This window comes from Lepidochelys kempii, chromosome 5 (assembly GCF_965140265.1).
Source record: "Lepidochelys kempii isolate rLepKem1 chromosome 5, rLepKem1.hap2, whole genome shotgun sequence".
Lineage (NCBI taxonomy): Eukaryota > Metazoa > Chordata > Testudines > Cheloniidae > Lepidochelys > Lepidochelys kempii.
The window spans coordinates 30,076,366-30,099,727 of record NC_133260.1 but is presented as its reverse complement, the minus strand read 5'-3'; the positions used below and the strand labels follow the sequence as shown (position 1 = coordinate 30,099,727).

Genomic DNA, 23,362 nt, shown 5'->3' with positions numbered 1-23,362 from the left:
TTTAGAAGGTCTCTTTCTATAAGTCTATAATATATAACTAAACTATTGTTGTATGTAAAGTAAATAAGGTTTTTAAAATGTTTAAGACGCTTAACTTAAAATTAAATTAAAATGCAGAGCCCCCCCCCCCGGACCAGTGGCCAGCTCACGTGCTGCCTTTGGCACCTGTGCCATAGGTTGCCTACCCCTGCTCTAGCTGCATGGCTTTCTTGTCAATTTCACAGCTCCAGCATGGAGCCCTGAAATTGACAAGACAGCCAACAGCGGACATAAGTAATGCGTGTCTACACAGACGTTGCATCACCCTAACTAAACTGACAAAAGCCCTATGCCTCTCATGGAGGTGGAGTTATTAGGTCGGTGTAGTAGGGCACTTACATCGGCAGGGCAAGGCTGTAGTGTGTACACTTAAGTAATTAGTTCAATGTAAGCTGCCTTACGTCAACTTAACTGTGTAATGTAGACCAGGCATAAGGGTGTGCAAAAAGGGAAAGCACACCAGACTCAACTCTGCAGTCAATCTATCAACATGACTTTTGACCCATAATGCTTTGCCCTATAATGAGACAAATATAAATTTGAAGACCCTGGACTGCATAACTTTTCCTTCTGCTCTAATCTGGAAGCCAGCACTACGAACACAATGGGTGTGAGATGCTAGAGAAGCAGGCAGCACTTACTGTCCCAGGATAAATGGCGGGGTAGAGGCCGGGCCATACCCCCATGCACAGTTGCTGTCTTACAAGCTGCACTGCAAAAAACACATGCTATACCTATTCTGCAGTCATAGCCAGGCTGCTGGTGACAGCTACTTAGAAGGTATCGAGCTCCTAGCCACCACAGGCATAATGGTTCCAGAGATTGCTACCTAGGAAAAATAAAACATTCCCTCCCCTTCCTCACCACCCATAACATTAATATGGCTGTAAAAGCCAGAGTCAAGCCCAAATGTGAGAAATAAGAGCGTACTATAATCTAGAAGCTACTATGCTGAGAGGCTCTGAGACTGCTCTGTTCTTTAATAACTCTTCATACACATTACAGTGCACTCAATAAAGCCTTGATAATGCCATAATGCAATCTCACTGAAATTAACTTTGAGCAATTGTAGAAAATTAAACTCCCCAGAAAATTCAACTCCCCAAAGGTGGTGGCTGTCCTCTTATACTCCCCATGTTTGGCTGCCTTCCCCTTTAAGGTGCTTTGTGACAGCCTTGGATCTTTACTTCCCAGCTTCTACATGCTTGACTATATTGATGATCTAAGACTAAACAACACTGTTCAAGGCCTCCCGATTCCCAGATAATTGTTTCTAACGGTCCCCATGGCACATCCCCATTGCCCTTCCTCTTTGCCGACTGTTAAATCCATCACTACGAAATGGCTGTCTTCTACAGACTAGCACAGCCAATAATGAGAGAAAAAAGAAAAATGTTTTACATAACATTCAGGTTGTGACAAATAATAAAAATGCCTAACCCTGGCATCGTAGATCTCAAAAGGCTTTACAAAGAAGGTTGATATCATTATTCCAGTGTTACAGATGGGGAAATTGGAGACACAGGAAGGTAAAGTGACTTGCTCAAGGTCATCCAGGAGGCCACCGGCAGAAGTTGGAATGGAACCCAGGTCTCCTGAATCTCTGTTCAGATAATGGTCAGAGCCAGAAAATCCAAAGCCACCAACTGAAAGTATATCCTTTTTTACATTGATGTGAGCACGCAACAGCATAGGAACAGGCCCATGCAAAAAGCAAAAGGCCAATTTCTCAATCTCAGGGACAGCAAGGACTGAGAGGGTTCTGAAGGCATTATCCTGTGGCTACTGGGAAGGAAGGAAGGGAGGAAGGAACGTACAGCTAGCTACTCTTTTGGTTGATCAGGACCAGCATAGTTGGACTCTGCAGTGAGCCCCATGTAATGCTCAGTTGAAGAACACTACCATAAATTAAAGGTGGTGGGAGAAAGGAAAACTGGGAGGGAGCTGAGTCAAAGGTCAGTGCACAAAATCAGACCTGTCTGTGAGCAAATATTTACATTGTGGGAGATGTGAAGAAGTCAGTGTTGCTCATCTGGGAAACTCATACCCTTCTACCTTAATTCCTGTTCTGCGCAGCCCCAAAAATGGACATGTCCGTGTAGCTGGAAACCCCATTCGAGAGCTTGGCAGCTGCAACACAACACCATCCAAGATTGCCTGGGCAGAGCCATCCTGCCACCCGTGGGGGAAGGTTGCCATAAATGCTGCCATCTCCAAAACCAACAGCCAACTGCGACCGGACACCGTCATCACCAACGAGGACCGGAAGAAGATCATCATGGTGGACGTCACAGTGACCTTCCAGAACAGGGTCTCAGTCTTTCACAATGCCTGAGCTCGAAAGGTAGAGAAATATGCTTCTCTGGCCGAAACTTTGAGAGCTATGGGTTACCAGGTTCAGAAACACACACTGATCGTCGGAGCCTTGGGTGTATGGGACCCTAGTAACGAAAGAGTGCTGAGAGAATGCAGAATCTGTCAATGCTACGCTCAGCTGATGCAGCAACTCATGGTGTCAGATGCCATCAGGTAGTTGAGGGACATTTACATAGGACACATCACTGGACATCGGCAATACTAGGAGGGATGATACTTTCCTCATGGATTGTATTTTATAAATCAGGGGTGGGCAAACTTTTTGGCCCGAGGGCCACATGTGGGTATGGAAATTGTATGGCGAGCCATGAATGCTCACGAAATTGGGGTTTGGGGTGCGGGGAAGGGTGAGGGCTCCGGGGTGTGGCCAGAAGTGAGGAGTTCAGGGTGTGGGAGGGGGCTCCAGACTGGGGCAGGGGGTTCGGGTGCGAGCTCTGGCATGGGGTTGGGGATGAAGGGTTGGGGGTGCAGGAGGGTGCTATGGGCTGCTCAGAGGGCAGGAGGGGGGTCAGGGGTGCAGGCTCCGGGTGGCACTTACCTCAAGCAGCTCCCGGAAGCAACGGCACGCCCGCCTTCAGCTCCTATGCCTCTACACATAGGAAATGGAGGGGGGACATGATGCTGCTTCTGGGAACCATGCGGAGCAAAGGCACACGCGGAGTGGGGCCAGCCCCGGACCCTGCTCTCCGGCGGGAACTTGAGGTTCGGATTAAAATGTCTGAAGGGCCGGATGTGGGCCCCGGGCCATAGTTTGCCCACCCCTGTTCTAAATGGACAACCTACCTAATCCTCATTTACTAGGGACAATCTCCACTCATTGATATATTTTGCTTTCCACAACAAAAATCTCGGTACAACTTTTCATGAGTGATGTACCCAAGTATTCGGATTCTAATATCTAACCCTTCTGTTAAATCTATCCACCTAAATTTGGGTTATTGCCGATTATGTGCTCTATGTATCATATGACTTTTAAAAACAAACTTTGTATTTGTGGATAATCTAAGCACTATGCCCAGATGTACAGACACTCTTTTCTCAACCTATGTATTATATATAACCATTACCTTTAATAAAATTTTTATATCTAGCACATAAACACTTTGCAACGCCGGCTACAGACGTGCCATGCAAACACATGTTCTCAATTACTGGTGACATTGTAAATAAGAAGAGGGCAGCATTATCTCCCATAAATGTAAACAAACTTGTTTGTCTTTGCGATTGGCTGAACAAGAAGTAGAACTGAGCAGGCTCTAAAGTTTTATATTTTATTTTTGAGTGTAGTTATGTAAAAAAAAGATCTGTATTTGTAAGTTACACTTTCACAATAATGAGACTACATTACTGTACTTGTATGAGGTGAATTGAAAAATACTATTTCTTTTGTTTGTCATTTTTACAGTGCAAATATTTGTAATAAAAATAATATAAAGTGATTACTGTATACTTTGTATTCTGTTGTAATAGAAATCAATATATTTGAAAATATACAAAACATCCAAAATATTTAATAAATTTCTATTAGTATTCTATTATTTAACAGTGCTATTAATCATGATTAATTTTTTTTGAGTTAATCATGTGAGTTAACTGTGATTAATCGTCAGCCCTACTTTGAACACAAATTCAGATTCTGGCCAAATTGCTGATAGTTTTTAACATAACTGCTCAAAGATTCATAGTCAGAAGATAACAGCAGCCCTTCCCTGTAGAACAGACATAAATTGCCTTCTTCTTCTTCATGGCCAGTACTGATGTTCATGCAGCACAAGTCATGGAAGCGGAGGGGATTATGAGAACACTCTGCTCCCTTTCATTCTACTTCTTCATCCCTTCCCATGGTCAGCCCATGTCAACTTCCCATAAATAAATAAATAAATCATCTATGAGCTGGGACTAAGTAGATGAATTTTCAGCCCCAGAGATTGAGAAGCAAAAGTTTATATGGGTTGGAGGAGGGAAATAGAACAGAATCAGACTGATAGATAACAATGAAGTCCCTACCATGTCTCTATGATATTGCGTACTCAGTGAGGGAGAAACCATATAATTTTCATGCTAGCTTCCAAGGTGTCTGATTAATTAGATCAGAAACAAGATTCTTCTCTGTTGCATAGCTGTGCTCTCCCACTTCTCAAACTTTCACCTACACACCCCAGGATTACAGTTATTGCATTGCAGTCTCTGCCAAAGACGGCTCCTTGGCAAATTGCCATTTTTCAAATAGGAACATATTTCATTTGTTTTAATAAGTTCAGAGATGTAAATAACTAGTCAGAATCCTTCTTCCATATCAGCCTTAAGAGAAAGGAAACAGTAAGTCAACAGAAATGACCGACACTAAACAAACTTTACACACTTCATATGAAGAGATATGAATAAAAGCTGTATCACAACTAAATATGTGATGCAGAAATACCTATTTTCAGTTCTCAGTGCCCAGTTTGGGGTTGCTGAACTGTGACTATTACACAGCAGTGCAATCAATGTGCGATCTGGAAATCACAGCACTAGAAACTTCTAATAAAATAGAAATTCTACCTCACCAAGAACATTTCAGGAACTACAACAGGCCCATGTGAAAAATCTGATCCTTGTTATCGTGTGAAAACCTTTGCAAAATTACATGTCAGAGGTTTCAGAGTACCAGTCGTGTTAGTCTGTATTTGCAAAAAGAAAAGGAGTACTTGTGGCACCTTAGAGACTAACCAATTTATTTGAGCATAAGCTTTCGTGAGCTACAGCTCACTTCATTGGATGCATACTGTGGAAAATACAGAAGTTGTTCTTATACATACAAACTATGAAAAAATGGGTGTTTACCACTACAAAAGGTTTTCTCTCCCCCCACCCCACTCTCCTGCTGGAGGTGCAATTCAGGATCCTGTTATTCCAGCGGTTACATTGTTTGTCCACCTGTATTATACATGCTATGCAGTTGGTGCTGGAAAGTGAGAGAATTTAGAAATTTAAAGTACCTGATCCTAAGCCGTATGAAGTCCATTGACTGCAATAGGTTTTGGAGGGAGACAGAAGGAAGACAATGTGCTGGATGGGAGACCTTGTTTGCCTCATCTCATGCCCTCCCCCCCAAAAAAACTTAATCAAGAAGCCAGAGGAAAAAAGTCATGGTTTTGATGTTTACACTATTACTACCTTGTCGTATTTAAAGAGCTAAGATTCAAATCTCCTTCACCAACCTGCAAAGTAAAAGGTCACAGAATCAAGACAGGTTTCAGAGTAACAGCTGTGTTAGTCTGTATTCGCAAAAAGAAAAGGAGTACTTGTGGCACCTTAGAGACTAACCAATTTATTTGAGCATAAGCTTTCGTGTAGAAGATCTTTTTATACACACAAAGCATGAAAAAATACCTCTCCCCACCCCACTCTCCTGCTGGTAATAGCTTATCTAAAGTGATCACTCTCCTTACAATGTGTATGATAATCAAGGTGGGCCATTTCCAGCACAAATCCAGGGTTTAACAAGAACATCGGGGGGGAGGGGGGAATAGGAAAAAACAAGGGGAAATAAGTTACCTTGCATAATGACTTAGCCACTCCCAGTCTCTATTCAAGCCTAAGTTAATTGTATCCAATTTGCAAATGAATTCCAATTCAACAGTTTCTCGCTGGAGTCTGGATTTGAAGTTTTTTTGTTGTAATATCGCAACTTTCATGTCTGTAATCCCTATACCGGAAACCCACTGACCGCTATTCCTACCTACATGCCTCCAGCTTTCACCCTGACCACACCACACGATCCATCGTCTACAGCCAAGCTCTGCGATACAACCACATTTGCTCCAACCCCTCAGACAGAGACAAACACCTACAAGATCTCTATCAAGCATTCTTACAACTACAATACCCACCTGCGGAAGTGAAGAAACAGATTGATAGAGCCAAAAGAGTTCCCAGAATTCACCTACTACAGGACAGGCCCAACAAAGAAAATAACAGAACGCCACTAGCCGTCACCTTTAGCCCTCAACTAAAACCCCTCCAATGCATTATTAAGGATCTACAACCTATCCTGAAGGATGACCCAACACTCTCACAAATCTTGGGAGACAGGCCAGTCCTTGCCTACAGACAGCCCCCCAACCTGAAGCAAATACTCACCAGCAACCACATACCAGTACCACTAACCCAGGAACCTATCCTTGCAACAAAGCCCATTGCCAACTGTGCCCACATATCTATTCAGGGGACACCATCACAGGGCCTAATCACATCAGCCACACTATCAGAGGCTCGTTCACCTGCACATCCACCAATGTGATATACGCCATCATGTGCCAGCAATGCCCCTCTGCCATGTACATTGGTCAAACTGGACAGTCTCTACGTAAAAGAATAAATGGACACAAATCAGATGTCAAGAATTATAACATTCATAAACCAGTCGGAGGACACTTCAATCTCTCTGGTCACGCGATTACAGACATGAAAGTTGCGATATTATAACAAAAAAACTTCAAATCCAGACTCCAGCGAGAAACTGTTGAATTGGAATTCATTTGCAAATTGGATACAATTAACTTAGGCTTGAATGGAGACTGGGAGTGGCTAAGTCATTATGCAAGGTAACCTCTTCCCCCCCCCCCCCCATGTTCTTGTTAAACCCTGGATTTGTGCTGGAAATGGCCCACCTTGATTATCATACACATTGTAAGGAAAGTGATCACTTTAGATAAGCTATTACCAGCAGGAGAGTGGGGTGGGGAGAGGTATTTTTTTCATGCTGTGTGTGTATAAAAAGATCTTCTATACTTTCCACAGTATGTATCCGATGAAGTGAGCTGTAGCTCATGAAAGCTTATGCTCAAATAAATTGGTTAGTCTCTAAGGTGCCACAAGTACTTCTTTTCTTTTTGAGAATCAAGAAATGCAACCCTTCTCTAAACCCGTCCTGCAAGGTCTGGAGCACCCACCTGTCCCAATGGAGTTGACGGTGCTTGAGAACTTTTAGGATGAATCTCAATGAAGTGAATGGAAACTTTGGATCAGGTCCTATATAAATAATCAAATTTATGCCAATCTGATCACTATCAGTATTGCTGATGCATTACCATACCTAAATCATGCGGGAGATGCGATTTGATATCTCACATGGAACATGCTATCTAAATGCTCACTATGACCACGTTGCAGCTAATGCATGGACTTCTGTTTTTGAGGCTTCCAGTCTCACTATGCATACAATGCATTCCCACCCCTCCCCAATGGCTTCCTCCACAGAATTACTGGGCACATGCCAATCTACACTTCACACTTTTAATGTTGTTTCTCCCTCTAGCCTAGATGTTACTGAATTGATCCTATTTCATGAGAGACCATAACTCAGTGCCGTACCCAGAGTGTGGCAGTCCCGGGGGCAGCTCCAGCCCTCTCCGCCTCTCTCCCAGTCTGCCTCAGGTTCAGCCCTCTGGCCAAGTCATAGGTCAGAAGCCAGAGCCAGGCGTGCGGGGCAGCTGCACCCCTGGCTGGTGGTACCATGGAGCAGGCAGCTGTGGCTTTCCCCTGTCTGCTGCTGGTGGCCGGGCTTGCGGCAGCTCCTCAGCTTACTGCCCCCTGACTGCTCATGCAGCCGGCAAGAGCAGCCTGGGCAGGGTGACCCAGCTCTGGGGCAGCCGAGCCCTCGGGGAGCAGCCACCGCAGGGGGAGCCCTGCTGGCACACAGCCCCTAGCTACCCCCTCCCTGCATCCCGCGCTACCCCATGCCTGTACACAGCCCCCAGCTACCCCCTCCCTGCATCCCGCGCTACCCCCGTGCCTGCACACAGCCCCCAGCTACCCCCTCCCTGCATCCCGCGCTACCCCCGTGCCTGCACACAGCCCCCAGCTACCCCCTCCCTGCATCCCGAGCTACCCCCGTGCCTGCACACAGCCCCCAGCTACCCCCTCCCTGCATCCCGAGCTACCCCCGTGCCTGCACACAGCCCCCAGCTACCCCCTCCCTGCATCCCGAGCTACCCCCGTGCCTGCACACAGCCCCTAGCTACCCTCTCCCTGCATCCCGAGCTACCCCCGTGCCTGCACACAGCCCCCAGCTACCCCCTCCCTGCCTCCCGAGCTACCCCCATGCCTGCACACAGCCCCTAGCTACCCCTCTCCATGTACCCCGAGTGGTTTTCAAACCACACAGCAGCAGGAGGCCCAGGCCCCAGCCACCGCTCTAGCTTCCGCCCCCTCCGACCGCGAGGCTCCACCCATTCCCTGGGCTGCAGCAGACACCGAGTGACAGAGCCAGAGCCGGGGCCACCGCCACGAAGCGCCGCAGCCCGTTATTGAAGTCATGCATCCTGTTTAGAGTCTTGAATCTTCTGGGGTTCCCTATGCAAATGCCAAAGGAATTGGTTATCCAACTGGTTTCTCAATGGGCTATGCAGCAGCTCGCCCTGCCTATTCCCCCAACGTGTACCCAGGAGCAAATCCTACCTTCCAAACAGGTTATACACCAGAAACACCATATGAAGTATCCTGTTTACCCACCAGTGGTGCAGTGCCACCTTATTCTTCATCACCCAACCCCTACCAGACTGCTGTGTATCCGGTTCGAAGTGCCTATCCACAGCAGAATCCAAAGGCACTTACTAGACGCAGCATTTATATGCAGCACCACCCCACGTAATCCATCACCCCACAGCTGTGCAGCCTAATGGCATGCCAGCAACTATGTATCCTGCTCCAGTTCCACCACCAAGAGGAAATGGTGTGACTATGGGAACGTTGGCTGGGACCACTATGGCAATGTCAGCAGGTACTTTGTTGACAACTCTTTCCCCAACTCCAGTAGCCCCTCATCCAGTTACTATGCCCACATATTGGGCTCCAGGACCACGAACCTATAGCTATGTGCCCACACAGTGGTGATTATTCCAGTAGTGTAAGTTACCAGTGCCTATAGTTGAAACAGTGGCCTGTATATAAATGGCCACATGACTGCAGCTTCTTTCATTGAGATTTCACAGGAGTTAAGATATTCAGGGAAATTTTACAATATGCCAATTCAGTGAATAGGGATATAAGTAGACTATTTTGCCTAAATGTCAGTTCATTTTGATCAAGTTGTGTAGGAGGAAGGATTTTTTTTTAAACACAATGTGTTGGGTTTTTTTAAACTGAGTTAAAAAGTCCCCCCCCCCCAAGCCCTTTGAGTTATATTTTTTGGTTGCATCCTCCCTGGCTGGCTTGCTGAGGTGAGTCAGGGAGTGGAGGTGGCACTCCTTCCCTGGACCCCACTGTGCGGAGCTGGCTCAAGCCCTGCCAGCCCTTGTACCCCCAAAATAGAAGTAAAACTACACCTATGCCCAAGGACCCTCCCGCGCCTCCGCTGGGCCTTGGAGTTTTTATAGCATGTTGAGGGGGGGCCTCTGAAAGGAAAAGTTTGAGAACACCGGATATAACTGACAGATCAAGGAACTTGGTGGTAGGCTTTAGAACTGAAATTATCCTTTGTCCACAGTCTGTCATTAGTATTACCTATGAGGGGTTTTTTTGTTTGTTTTTTTTTTAAACTACTTGCATTTATTTATAAGCATCTATCTACTACACTAGGTGATGAACAATAATTACACAAACCTTTAGTAAACTCCACAGGCCAAATCAGCTGTGAAAAAAGTATCCAACTCACCACATCTCACTCATTCTCTCATCTTTTCCTTATCCAACAGCCTCCTCCCCCAGAAAGGCTAGAGAAGCTTTGAAGGGGGTCCTGAAGATAACCAAACAAAGTTCTATTAGATACATGCGTGAGAGGAGAGGAAGATAAATGTATTGCAGAGTTGAGAAGCCTTCACAGAGTATGCACTCTCACCAGTCCCCTCTCTTTTATTAGTTCATGCATCTCATTTAACATCTGCTGCAGCATCATGCGAGGTGACAAGTGGTCTCACAGGAACTGAAGACCCAAATTATTCAGGTTTTTACAGGCCAAAACCAATATCCTGAACTTCACTCTGAAACCAAGCCGGCAGCCACCCTAGATCAAGCAGCACAGGTATAACATGTTCCTTGAGCTAGCACAGTTTAATAAGCCTTCAGCACCAGCTTCAAGCCAAATTTCCAAATCATCTGAAGGTGTAGAGCTCATTGCAGCAAGCCAATCTTCAGGAGACACAAGCATGAATCACTGTGGTGAGGTGTGCATCCAAAAGAGGAAAGGACAGATATTTTGCCAGCTGCAGCCCATAACACGGGAACTTGTCTGCTACATGAACATCCAAAAGTAGCTGGATGGGCAATAAAGCTGGGCAATTAAGCAAAATATCCAGGTTCCAAATAGCGGTAAAAACTACTAGGCACAATCCTTTAATTGAGATAACTCCTCTGGTTACATCCCCCAGCCTGTAAATATTATCTCCACTTTATCTGGATTGAGCTTCGGTCAGCTAGCTTTCATCCAGCCCCCAAACTCCATCAAGTACTGACCAAGTTCTTCAACTGCACTTGTATGAGGTGGAGATAGACCCTGTATGGAACAGAAACCAGAACTGCCACATACTGGCCAACAGGCAGTAGATCCATGTGTGCCTGGCTCTATTTGTAGATTAGGGATAAATACTAAAAGTCCATTGGACTATGAAGCCAGTCCATAGGGGCTAGAGTAAGCACAGAGTTCTGTACATATGGCATAGTTTTCAAAGCTAACTTCAGATCTGTATTCCTTTTCTGCCTTAAAAACAAAACAAAATTAGGCTGAACAAGCAAAATTTCTTAAAATAAAAGGAAATAATAGAAACGTAGGATTGGAAGGGACCTTGATAGGTTATCTATTCCAGCCCCCAGCACACAGGCAGAACTAAGTAGTATTATCTACACCAGTGGTGGGCACACTACAGCCCGTGGGCCACATCCAGCCTGTGGGACCGTCCTGCCCGGCCCTTGAGCTCCCGGACAGGGAGGCCAGCCCCCGGCCCCTCCCCCGTTGGCTCCCCTCCCCTGCAGTCACGCCGCCATGTGGGCAGTGCTCTGGGCGGCACTGCTGCCAGACATGCTGCTCCGAGCGGCATGGTAAGGGGGCTCGGGGCTGGATAAGGGGCAGGAGCTCCTGGTGGCAATCAGGGGACAGGGAGCAGGGGCAGTTGGATGGGGCGGAGGGTCTGGGGGGGCGGTTAGGGGAGAGGGAACGGGGCGGGGTGGGGGGATTGGATAGGCATGGGAGTCCCGGGGCGCCTGTCAGGAGGCGGGGTTGTGGATAGGGGTCAGAGTAGTCGGGGGGGTGGTCAGGGAACAAGGAGAAGGAGGGGTTGAATAGGTGGAGGGTTCTGAGTGGGGCAGTAAGTGGGAGGAGGGGGATGGGGGGGACAGGCTGCTCGGGGAGGCACAGCCTTCCCTACCTGGCCCTACATACAGTTTTGCAACCCCGATGTGGCCCTCGGGCCAGAAAGTTTGCCCACCCCGATCTACACCATCCCTGACAGGTGTTTGTCTAACCTGTTCCTAAAAACCTTCAATGACACAGATTCCACAACCTCTCTAGGTAATTTGTTCTATGGCTTACCTACCCTTACAGTTTAGGAAAAACTTCTAATGTCTAACCAAATTTCTCTTGCTGCAATTTAAGCCCATTACTTCTTTTCCTGTCCTCAGTGGTTAAGGAGAACAATTTATCATGCTCTTCTATTTAACAACCTTTTACATATTTGAAGACTGTTACATTGCTGCTCAGTTTTCTACAGACTAAACACACACAATTTTTTCAATCTTTCCTCATAGGTCATGTTTTCTAGACCTTTAATCATTTTTGTTGCTCTCTTCTGGACTTTCACCAGTTTGTTCACATTTTCTCCCAAAGTGTGGTGCCTAGAACCGGACACAGTACTCCACTTGAGGCTTTACGAGTGCTGAGTAGAGTGGAAGAATTATTTCTTGTGTCTTGCTTACAAACACTCCTGCTCATACATCCCAGAATGATGTACGCTTTTTTTTTTCAACAGTATTACATTGTTGACTCATATGTGATCCACTATAACCCACAGATCCTTTTCTGCAGTACTCCTTCCTAGGCAGTCATTCCCCATTTTCTATTTGTGCATTTCATTTTTCCTTCCTAAGTGCATTTGTCCTTATTAAATGTCATCCTATTTCTTTCAGAACATTTCTCCAGTTTGTCAACATCATTTTGAATTCTAATCCTGTCCTCCAGAGTGCCTGCAACCCCTCCCAGCTTGGTAAGATCCACAAATGATACAGTGTACTTTCTATGCCATTAACCAAACCATTCATGAAAATATTGAATACAACCAGACCTAGGACAGGTCCCTGGGGGAGCCCACTCAATATGCCCTCCCAGCCTGTGAAACGTTGCCAGTTGTGCATTCACTTTATACTAGGTTAGTCTAAAGCTATATTTCCCTAGTTTGTTTATGAGGTCAAGTGAGACAGTATTAAAACCTTATCAAAGTCGTGATGTGATATAGCTACTACTTCCCTCCAATCCACAAGGCTTGTTACCCTATCAAAGAAAGATATTAGGTTAGTATGACATGATTTGTTCTTGACAAATCCACAATGATTGTTATTTATTATCTTATTGTCTGCTAGATGCTTACAAATTGATTATTTTAATATTTATCTTTCCAGATACTGAAGTTAATATGACATCTATAATTCCCTGGGTTGTCCCTCTTCCCCTTTTCAGAGATAGGTACTATATTTGCCCTTGTCCACTCCTCTGGGATGTCTCTGGTCCTCCTCCAGGTGTTGCAACCTGGTGCCCAGGGCCACACCACCACTCAGGTTAGCCCAAGATGACCTTCCATCACGATGAAGGGATGGACAGGCCAAATTTGAGTGAAAGGTGCTACAATTCCATGTGCCAGGTCGTAACACCTGGACCAGGGAGCTGGGCCCAGCCCTGCAGGACACTGGAGAAACTTCAGGATAAGTGCGGCGTGGGCTCACTCTCTGACCCTCCCTCAGGGCCTCCCATCTGAACCAGGCCAGTGAGTTAACCCACATAGAGCCTTCCAGCTCAGAAGTAACAGACAAACAGAGAAGTCCCAGTGTCTGACATTTTCACCAACATGACAAACCTGCAGACCTGCTCATAAGTATTGTTAAGCCTTTCTGAAGTTTATATTGTTTTCTAAGATATTTAACAAAAATAAAGTTACTATCAACTACATGTTTTATTGTTTTTTTTTCCTGTGACTCCTTTTTAAAAGGTCACCTGCTTAAATGTATTTAGCATTTCATACACTGGGACAACAAGATATGGAAAACATCTGTCTCTGGGAAGGGATGGCCTCTCTCATTTATGTGACGAGTCCATTTCTCATACACTGAGCATTAATCTCTTAAGAATAGGCAGTGTTCTACATTTCACACATCAAAACGATCTGTAAGTAAGCAGCCACTGTATTTCAGGATTCATATACAGTAAACAACCTGTGGTAAACAATCTGAGCACAAAGTGTTCCTTCAAGCCCCAATATTAGTCTGTTCCTGCCAAGGTAGGCTGATGCAATATGATACTTTCTGCCTCCAGCACTTTCCCAGCAATGGCAGACTCAATGCCCCTTGACCTGCTCTTCCCACACTGACCCTTACCTTAGGACACCATCCCAATTCTGCTCTGCCAGACCATTATTCTTTCCTCATTCAAATCCTTCCTACACAGTCACCTCATTGGTCATGCCAATAAAAAGATAGCCAATAAGACATCTTTTAACTAAAAAGAAACCCAAATCTTCTACTGAACCATCATAACATGCGCATACTTAGCTGAGTAACCACACAGTTACATTGTGGTAACCCATTCCTCATCCGTTCTATTCTTTGTTATTGCTCACTTATTGCTTCCCACCTAAAGTGGGATTGCAACAATGTCTGTCTAGCAGTGTTTTAAGCATTGGAACATTTACAAATGGTCAATGTAATACAGACCTTCCTAAGTACCAAGAATTCCTCACATATATTCTATCCATGAAAATCTGGCATTTGGAATAACATATGCAACATTCCAAACTCTGAAACTTGACTCTCCGATTGATATTCTAAATGTGACATGAGCATTCATAGATACTAAGGTCAGAAGGGACCATTATGATCATCTAGTCTGACGTCCTGCACAACGCAGGCCACAGAATCTCACCCACCCACTCCTGCGAAAAACCTCACCTATGTCTGAGCTACTGAAGTCCTCAAATCGTGGTTTAAAGACTTCAAGGAGCAGAGAATCCTCCAGCAAGTGACCCGTGCCCCATGCTACAGAGGAAGGCGAAAAACCTCCAGGGCCCCTTCCAATCTGCCCTGGAGGAAAATTTCTTCCCGACCCCAAATACGGCGATCAGCTAAACCCTGAGCATATGGGCAAGATTCACCAGCCAGATACTACAGAAAATTCTTTCCTGGGTAACTCAGATCCCACCCCATCTAACATCACATCACAGGCCATTAAGCTTATTTACCATGAGTATTTAAAGATCAATTAATTACCAAAATCATGTTATCCCATCATACCATCTCCTCCATAAACTTATCGAGTTTAATCTTGAAGCCAGATAGATCTTTTGCCCCCACTGCTTCCCTTGGAAGGCTATTCCAAAACTTCACTCCTCTGATGGTTAGAAACCTTCGTCTAATTTCAAGTCTAAACTTCCTGGTGGCCAGTTTATATCCATTTGTTCTTGTGTCCACATTGGTACTGAGCTTAAATAATTCCTCTCCCTCTCCGATATTTATCCCTCTGATATATTTATAGAGAGAGATCATATCTCCCCTCAACCTTCTTTTAGTTAGGCTAAACAAGCCAAGCTCCTTGAGTCTCCTTTCATAAGACAGGTTTTCCATTCATATAAATCAACAACTAGTCATTTCTGCAGCAATAAACAGCTTCATGAGCAACTTGATAAAAGCAAGGGTCACATCTAATTAGTATATATGTGTGACACTGCACCCCATCCATATTCTTCACAGTGATGTTATTATGATATGAGTATGGCATAACTATGATCTATTTTATGTAAGATTAGTCATGTGAGGTGTTACTGGAAAAGTCATGATTTGCTGAATATGATTATCCTATTTGAATGCATGTATCATTTTTGTACCCGAAGTTATGAATATTGACTATGTATCTGTATTTAAAATGTAGTTACACCTGGGTAACACCCACTAGACAAGATGCTTTCAGTCTCGATCAGTGTTCTTCATCACAAGGCCCGCGAGCCAGTGGCGGCTCCCATCAACCCTAAGTGCGGCTAGGCTATAAATAGCCGTGCAGCAGCTCTAAAAGGCCACATAGCAGGGACCTGGAGAGGAGGCAGGTAGAGGGTGGGCAGGAACTGAGGAGGGGAGCAAGTTGGGGCTTGCAGGACTGCTGTGGGCCTCTCCTGCCTGCACCCCAAAACTCCTCACCCCCCATCCTAACCCTCTGCCCCAGCCCTGAGCCCCCGAACCCCCCATCCCCAGCTCCACCCTAGAGCCCTCAGCCCCAGCCAGAGTGGTGAAAAGAAAACAGAGGAACAAATTGACCAATGAACATTTGGACTGCCTTACTAGGATTGCAATGACAGATTACAAATACTGCATGAAGAAAGTCAAGGAGGAACAGACACACTTTCACTCATCCAGTTTTTAAAGTAAGTTTTGCATTATTCTGCTCTTAAAAGATTTACTCGCATAGCTGCCTTTTTAATTCCATATATTTTCCTGGTTATTATTTTACAAAAGGAGTATAGTTTTACTGTACACGTAGACTTTGTTTTAGTTACACGAGTGGCTCTGTAACATTACATTGTTAAGGAGCAGTAAGCAAGGCATTAATTTAGTAGTTGATGTGGCTCTCATATTGAAGGTTTTTTTGCCAAAGTGGCCCCCACTTCAAAAATAGTGAAGAGCACTGGTCTAGATAGTGGGTAGGGAAGAGCCTATTCAGGGCCATGGGCCATCAGGAAAAAATAATAGGCCTTAGGAGAAGCTTATCTCCCACCTGGGGAACCTTCATGAGAACGCAACAGACAGCCTTCAAGCAATGGCTGCTAGGACTCTACAACGACATGTGATGAGACCACATGTCTCTGGACTCCAGCTTGGGATGTCAGTATTTTTCCCAGACTGGTCTGGGAACCAAGCTTTGGGAACAAAGGGTTTCCACTGTATGCAAAAGCTATATACAGCAGGGAGTGACATCATCTGGTGTTCTTCACTCCCCACACACCTGAGGAACAAACACTGAACTGGGGGAAGTGCTGGACCAAGACTAAAGGGATTTCTACCTGTGACTGAAACACCTGGGGATTCCAAGCTGTAAAGCAAGTGCAGTTTGCCCCTTAAGAATCTGCAACCTGCTTATATCACCTCTTAGGGTGAGAATCTGTTATTCATATCCAATTTATTGAATAAATTAAGCTGTGTTTTTTTGTTTATTTGCTAGGTAATCTGCTTTGATCTGTTTGCAATCACTTATAATCACTTAAAATCCATCTTTTATAGTTAATAAACTTGTTTTTGCTTTATCTAAACTGGTGAATTGGAGTGAAGTGTGTGGGAATTATAACTTAGGGGCAAAGGCTGTTGCATATTCCTCTCCGCATTGAGGGAGGGGGTGAATTTTATGAGACTGTATCATTTTGGGTTTATACTCTGGGGGGAGAGGGAGTGCCTGAGGAGCTGGGAGTTGCCTTAGCTGTAGCCTTCCTATGCAGGGGCTGGTCAGAGAGCCTGCATGTAACTGCAGCTGGGTGAACCCCTACCTGGTGAAAGTATAGACTGGAGGGCTTTGCAGCTTGTCACAGCTGTACAGTGTGAGAGGGAAGCCAGACTGGTGGGTCGGGGGCTCAGCGGTACCCCAGTTCAAGGTGGCACCCCAGGAGGAACCAGTCACAATATGTTTACATAAAATTAAGCACAGTCCTAGGAAAATGAACTTGGAAGTAAAAACCTTATAAATCCAATATCCCCAAGATCTGTGCTAACAAGAGAACACTTTTTAAGTCTCCAGACTACTGGCTAGAAGGGCTCTCATCCCACCCCTGGCTGTTTGAAAAGGGGTCTGTTTGTTCTGTTCTCTCTTTATTCCATCCTGCTTCCCCCACACTCTGAGGGTAAGATTCTGCCCTGTCCTGCTGAAATCAGTGGAGCTAACTGTGGAGGAAAGTGCTACTTCACAGGAGTATGGGAGCAGAATCTGCCCCATGTGAGAACTTCTGTTTTCCACACCTTAGTGGGGTGGGGGGGCTTAGGCTTCTGGCAGCTCCAGATCCACCCTGGAGGAAGAAGATTTCTTTGGAGGAAGTGCTTTTTTTGCCTCCCACAGTGGTAAGGGATCCAATGGTTCGCTTGCAGTTATGAACACTACTTTTGTTAGTGTGTGTAAGATCAGACGCTTGGACTGTAATAGCAAAACTCCACATATAGTGATACCAACTGATGCTGTTGTACATCATTAAAACAAAAATATTAGTAGGATTTTCAAGTGTTAAAGAAAGAATTATATCAGTACGGAAGATAATGGACAAGAGTAAAATACAATGCATGGTAGTAATTAGGGAATTTGCCAGGTGCCTATCGCTAGCAATTACTTCTAAAAGTTTACCACTATGGATAAATTAATAATTCCAGCTCAAATGGAAAAAACAAAACAAAACAAAACCACACTGGTGACTCACTTGAATAGGCGAACATTTGCCTGCACTTTCTACAGCAGGCTTCCCGGGGAAACCCATTAAAAGTTGAAAAGACAACTAACTGCCTTGTTTGCACACCCTTTATAATTAAAATGTACCAGCATAATATATTAACTAACATGTTGCAATTCTTGGCATGCGAGGCTGAAATAACGTGGAGGAGATGAAAGATAGAACATTCCTATTTAAATCGGTTTCTTTTTTTAAGCTAGATGGGACAGCTTTCAATAAACATTCATGTAGTTCGATGAGATTCAACAAGACATTTTAATTCCAATTCCCTTTATCCCTCCCTCCATATTTTAAATAGTGTCATTTACATCAGCATCCTTGTCTCAAACAAATCTTTTCAATATCTCATCACAAATCTGTCCAAAAGTGTTTTCAGCTTTGAGGTGAGTGAACAGGTATTTAAAAGTCTTTTTTAAATTCAAGTTAAACTTCCATCAATTTCACAAATATTCTCAATGAAATTTTCTGATTTATCTTATTAAATGTTTGCTGGCAGGCTGACAGGAGGATTTGTTAAGAACTAGCTTTCACTTGCACCAGTGTAAAAGAGAGCTATTCCATTGGCTTCAATTAAGTTATTACAACTATTTAAACTGGAATAACAGAGCAAATGTGTGATCCATGGTGTCTTTATGGGGCTGCTCCTTGAGATATGGCAGGAGCAAACTGCAACTGTGGTTGAATATATTAAACATACTGAGTTAAGGAGTATTTGTGGCACCTTAGAGACTAACAGATTTATTTGAGCATAAGCTTTCATGAGCTACAGCTCACTTCATCAGATGCATGCAGTGGAAAATACAGTAGGGGGATTTTATATACACAGAGAACATGAAACAGTGGGTGTTACCATACACACTGTAACGAGAGTGGTCAGGTAAGGTGAGCTATTACGAGCAGGAGAGGAAAAAAAACATTTTGTACTGATAATCAAGGTGGGCCATTTTCAGCAGTTGCCAAAATGTGTGAGGAACGGGGGGGGGGGGGGGGGAGAATAAACAAGGGGAAATAGTTTTACTTTGTGTAATCACACATCCACTCCCAGTCACAGGAAGACTGGCAATCTCTGAGTTCCAATGTGATTCCACCTGGCTATAGCCTGGATTCTGATTTGTTATAACAAGATAACAACAGCAATACATACGTTCACAGGAAGAACTGTGTAATAAAGAAACTTGGGGCAGTGGGGAATGCGGGGGGCGGGGGAAGGAGAGTGTTAAATCTGGAGAGATTGACCAGAACTCCCACCACAGCTGGGCAGTCTAGCCAAGTAGAGGCAACGGTGGGGGATGACACAGGGTCATGTGTCCCTTCCCCCCAGATTTCTACCTTCCATTTAGCAACAGCTAAATGTTTGGAGAGGACCCATCTAGAGGGGCTACTGCAGACTCTGCCCCACAGCCCCAGAGCAATGGGAGTGGGCAAGGCATGCCTTTCCCCAAGATGGCCAGCATCCAGTGGCTCTCCCTGGCATCAACACTCACCACGACCCCGTGCAGCACAGTGAGGGAGGAAGCAGTAGGGCGGTTGGCTATGAGCTGAGCCTGCTACCTGGGGCTTATTCTCCTTCCCTGCTGCTGGAGTCCCAGCACTTCCTGCCACCTGCTTTGCAGACCACCCTGGGGCGAATACCCCAGGCCTGTTCCCAGGGCAGAGGCCGCTCTCCCATTCCTATAGCAGGGGCTCTGCTCCCCTGACACTGCAGTGGGGCTCACCCTGCCTTCCATTTAGCACAACTTCTATCAGAGGGTTTCTAACTGTGGGGCTCACCCCCCCCTTGGAACACTCAGGCCCAGTAGGGCCAGCTCTCGCAGGGCTGGGGGAGAGAGCACCATCTCCACCCCGACTCACCTAGGGGGCAACTCAGCCTGTCTGGATGGGGGGGGAGGGAGACACAACCAACAATTGTAAGCTATAACCCCACTTTGAGTTAAAATTTTTGGTTGTGCCAGCCACCCCCCACCAGATGGGCTGGGTGGCCCGCTGAGGTGAGACCGCCCCCTCCCCGAGCCCCGCCTGGTGCCTCTGCCCCAAACGTTCCTCTGCACCCCCCCTACTGGGGCACCCCCCTTTGAAAACCTCGGTTGTAGATGCCGAGGCTACGCTGTGGGGTGGTCGCCTGCCCCCTTATCAACAGTTACACGTTGCCTCTGTAGCCAAGCCAAAACGAGATTCCCCTTCCCGGCCAACCCCCTTCCTACAGAGCAAGGCGCCCACCAGCATCGCCCCGGGGCTTGCACTGCACGGTGTGTCCACCTGGGACCTGCTCTCCGCACTGACTACAGCCACCACGGCACCCCTGTTAGCACGGGCCAGGGAGAGCTACACCGGGCGCGGAGATGGGCACAAGCCTGGCCAAGGGACAGCGAACAAAACAGCCGACAAACCTGTGCAGGGCCATTGCTCCCGCTTGGACACGCGCGGCTCGCGTCACCTACCATCTGAGCCCAGCCAGCCCCCTGCCCACCCCCCTTTGGGCCAGGGCTGCCCGCCCCGCGAACAGCAGCACCCCGGCTCCGGCTCCCCGCCGCCGAGGCGCTGTCGGGCTCAGGCGGGCTTGCCCAAACTTTCCCGAGTTTCACACGCTGTCCGATAACAGCCCCCCCCGCCCCCGGCGGGGCTGCCTGTGGGCGGCCGGGGCGAGGGAGAGCGCGGGCACCTCGCCGCCAGGCGTTCCACAGGGCAACGCGCGCCCGGCCGCAAGCCCAGCCCCGCGCGGGGAGCGGCGCCCCGGACCCGCCCGTGGTGCACTCACCAGCGCGCCGCCGCACCTCCCCGCCGCAGGGAGCCCGCTCTGGGCTCAGCCCGGGGCCCATCCGTACCCGCCCGCGGCGCTCGCCAGCGTGTCCAAACTTCCAGGCGTTCGCCGCTAAAAATAGCAGCGCAGCAGCAGGGCCGAGCGTGCCCCGAGCGACCCCCCTGCCCACACCCCCGCTTGCACGGGACGGATCGGATTACACCCGCCGGCGGAACAACAGCCCTGCGGGCGAGCAGGCAGCCCTGCAAAGCCAGCGCAGGCTGAGCGCGCACGGCAGGGGAGCGAGCCCAGCTACCCCGTACCTGACTGCTCCAAGCGAGCTCCCAGCCGCGGGGCGCCAGGGGCGGCTCTCGCTCTCCCGCCACCGTGCACGGAGCTCCCGTCCCAGCAGCGGCGCCGCTAATCGCCTCCCCCCATCTCGTCCCGGCGCGGGACGCTCAGCGGCCGCCTCCTCGCCGCCCCATGGCTGCTGCTGCCTGCGCCCCGCTCGGCTGGCAGCCTCCTGCAGAGGGGTGGCGCGGGGTGGGAGCCGGGGGGCGGGGGCTTCAAGAGGGACTCATGCCCGGCCGAGCCTAGCGGCTGGCTCCTGGGCCGGGGGGGAGGGGAAGAGGCTTGGAGATGGACAAGTGACTCCCTGCGTTCCTGGGAGCTCCGCTCCCTGCCCAGCCCGTGAGGAGCCGGCGTTAGTGCGTGTCACTTCCCTGGGGCTAGCGGGCTCCGACTAGAGGGAAATGTTGGGTATTGCAGAGCGTTTCCACAGGACTTCACAATAAAAGTGAGGCTCTTCGGGCTGGAGCGAAGGGGAGCCCCGCTCTCTAGTGCCCGGGGTTAGCAGCTAGGAGATCGGTTATCCAGTACATTTAATATCCCCCATAGACCTACTGCACCTGGGCTGTGCAAACCAGCCGCTCCTTAGCGCCTCACCCGGGCTCCTCGGCAGGCTGTGCGCGGCGCGTGCTCAGAGCTGCAATTTAAAGGGAAACAGTTAAAATCATTCGGCCAAGTTCAGGGAGGGCCCCTAGGCTAAAGGTGGACGGAAATGAGGATGCATCTGCCACCTCTGGACAGTTGGTCAGCTGCCCTCCCCCCAATGCCGCCTCCCTCTGCTTTCTTCCAGGGACTTTTTCGAGTTGGAGAGGAAGATAAAGCATCCTGTTTATGAGTACATGCTGGACAGGGTCGTTATTCGCATTGTGGGCAATGTTAGAATCATAGAATATCAGGGTTGGAAGGGACCTCTGGAGGCCATCTAGTCCAACCCCCTGCCCAGAGCAGGACCAATCCCAACTAAATCATCCCAGCCAGGGCTTTGTCAAGCCTGATCTTAAAAACTTCTAAGGAAGGGGATTCCACCACCTCCCTAGGTAACGCATTCCAGTGTTTCACCACCCTCCTAGTGAAAACGTTTTTCCTAATAGCCAACCTAAACCTCCCCCACTGCAACTTGAGACCATTACTCCTTGTCCTGTCATCTGTTATCACTGAGAATAGTCTAGATCCATCCTCTTTGGATCCACCTTTCAAGTAGTTAAAAGCAGCTATCAAATCTCCCCTCATTCTTCTCTTCCATAGACTAAACAATCCCAGTTCCCTCAGCCTCTCCTCATAACTCATGTGTTCCAGTCCCCTAATCATTTTTGTTGCCCTTTGCTGGACTCTCTCCAATTTCTCCACATCCTTCTTGTAGTGTGGGGCCCAAAACTGGACACAGTACTCCAGATGAGGCCTCACCAATGTCGAATAGAGGGGAATGATCACGTCCCTCGATCTGCTGGCAATGCCCCTACTTATACAGCCCAAAATGCCATTGGCCTTCTTGGCAACAAGGGCACATTGTTGACTCATATCCAGCTTCTCGTCCACTGTCACCCCTAGGTCCTTCTCTGCTGAACTGCTGCCTACCCATTCGGTCCCTAGTCTGTAGCGGTACATTGGATTCTTCCATCCTAAGTGCAGGACTCTGCACTTGTCCTTGTTGAACTTCATCAGATTTCTTTTGGCCCAATCCTCCAATTTGTCTAGGTCCCTCTGTATCCTATCCCTACCCTCCAGCGTATCTACCACTCCTCCCAGTTTAGTGTCATCCGCAAACTGCTGAGGGTGCAATCCAAATGTTGGCAAATCATTTCTGCATCCAACATCATTTTATTCCTGTAAAGTCAGTCTTGTATGAGCGTTTTACCATTTTACCAACAATCATTTTCAAGAGAACTTTTTAAAAAATGAAAAGCTTACAGCCTGCTAAATCAGAGTTGATCAAGAAATACAAATTGAAGAATGAAACACACAATACAGGGCTTGTTTTTTGTTTTTAACTCCTGCACTTTGGGATTGCTAAAATAAGAATACTATAATAAAAATTGGTGTTTGTAATACAATCCGGATCTCAAAAATTGCCTTCCAGAGCTAAATAGTACAATTATAGAGATGAACAATAGCAAAGCAAGGTAGCAATTAGGATGTATATGAGAAAGGTTAACGAAGCAATACAAAATCCTAAATTTTATCAGTCATCCCTCTGGAACATTTTCAGTGAGTA

The 23,362-nt window shown here is 47.0% G+C and overlaps 1 protein-coding gene and 1 pseudogene across 3 annotated transcripts in view; one reads left to right on the top strand and one right to left on the bottom strand.

Annotated features, from left to right (window-relative positions):
• GHR (growth hormone receptor) overlaps window positions 1-21,731 on the bottom strand; it is a 211,718-nt gene extending 189,987 nt beyond the window's left edge. The window contains exon 1 of one of the 3 annotated variants that reach the window (XM_073343861.1): window positions 21,711-21,731. Coding sequence is in view for 1 of the 3 variants with exons in the window: in XM_073343859.1 (XP_073199960.1) it covers window positions 20,821-20,881 (61 nt within the window). In the remaining 2 variants the exon portion in view is untranslated. Of the gene's footprint in view, window positions 1-20,820; window positions 20,919-21,125; window positions 21,479-21,710 lie in introns of those variants that run through there. The other 2 variants (XM_073343860.1, XM_073343859.1) reach the window with 2 other exon arrangements.
• On the top strand, window positions 8,717-9,294 carry LOC140912023 (myelin-associated neurite-outgrowth inhibitor-like; annotated as a pseudogene).
• Window positions 21,732-23,362: the final 1,631 nt, after the last annotated feature.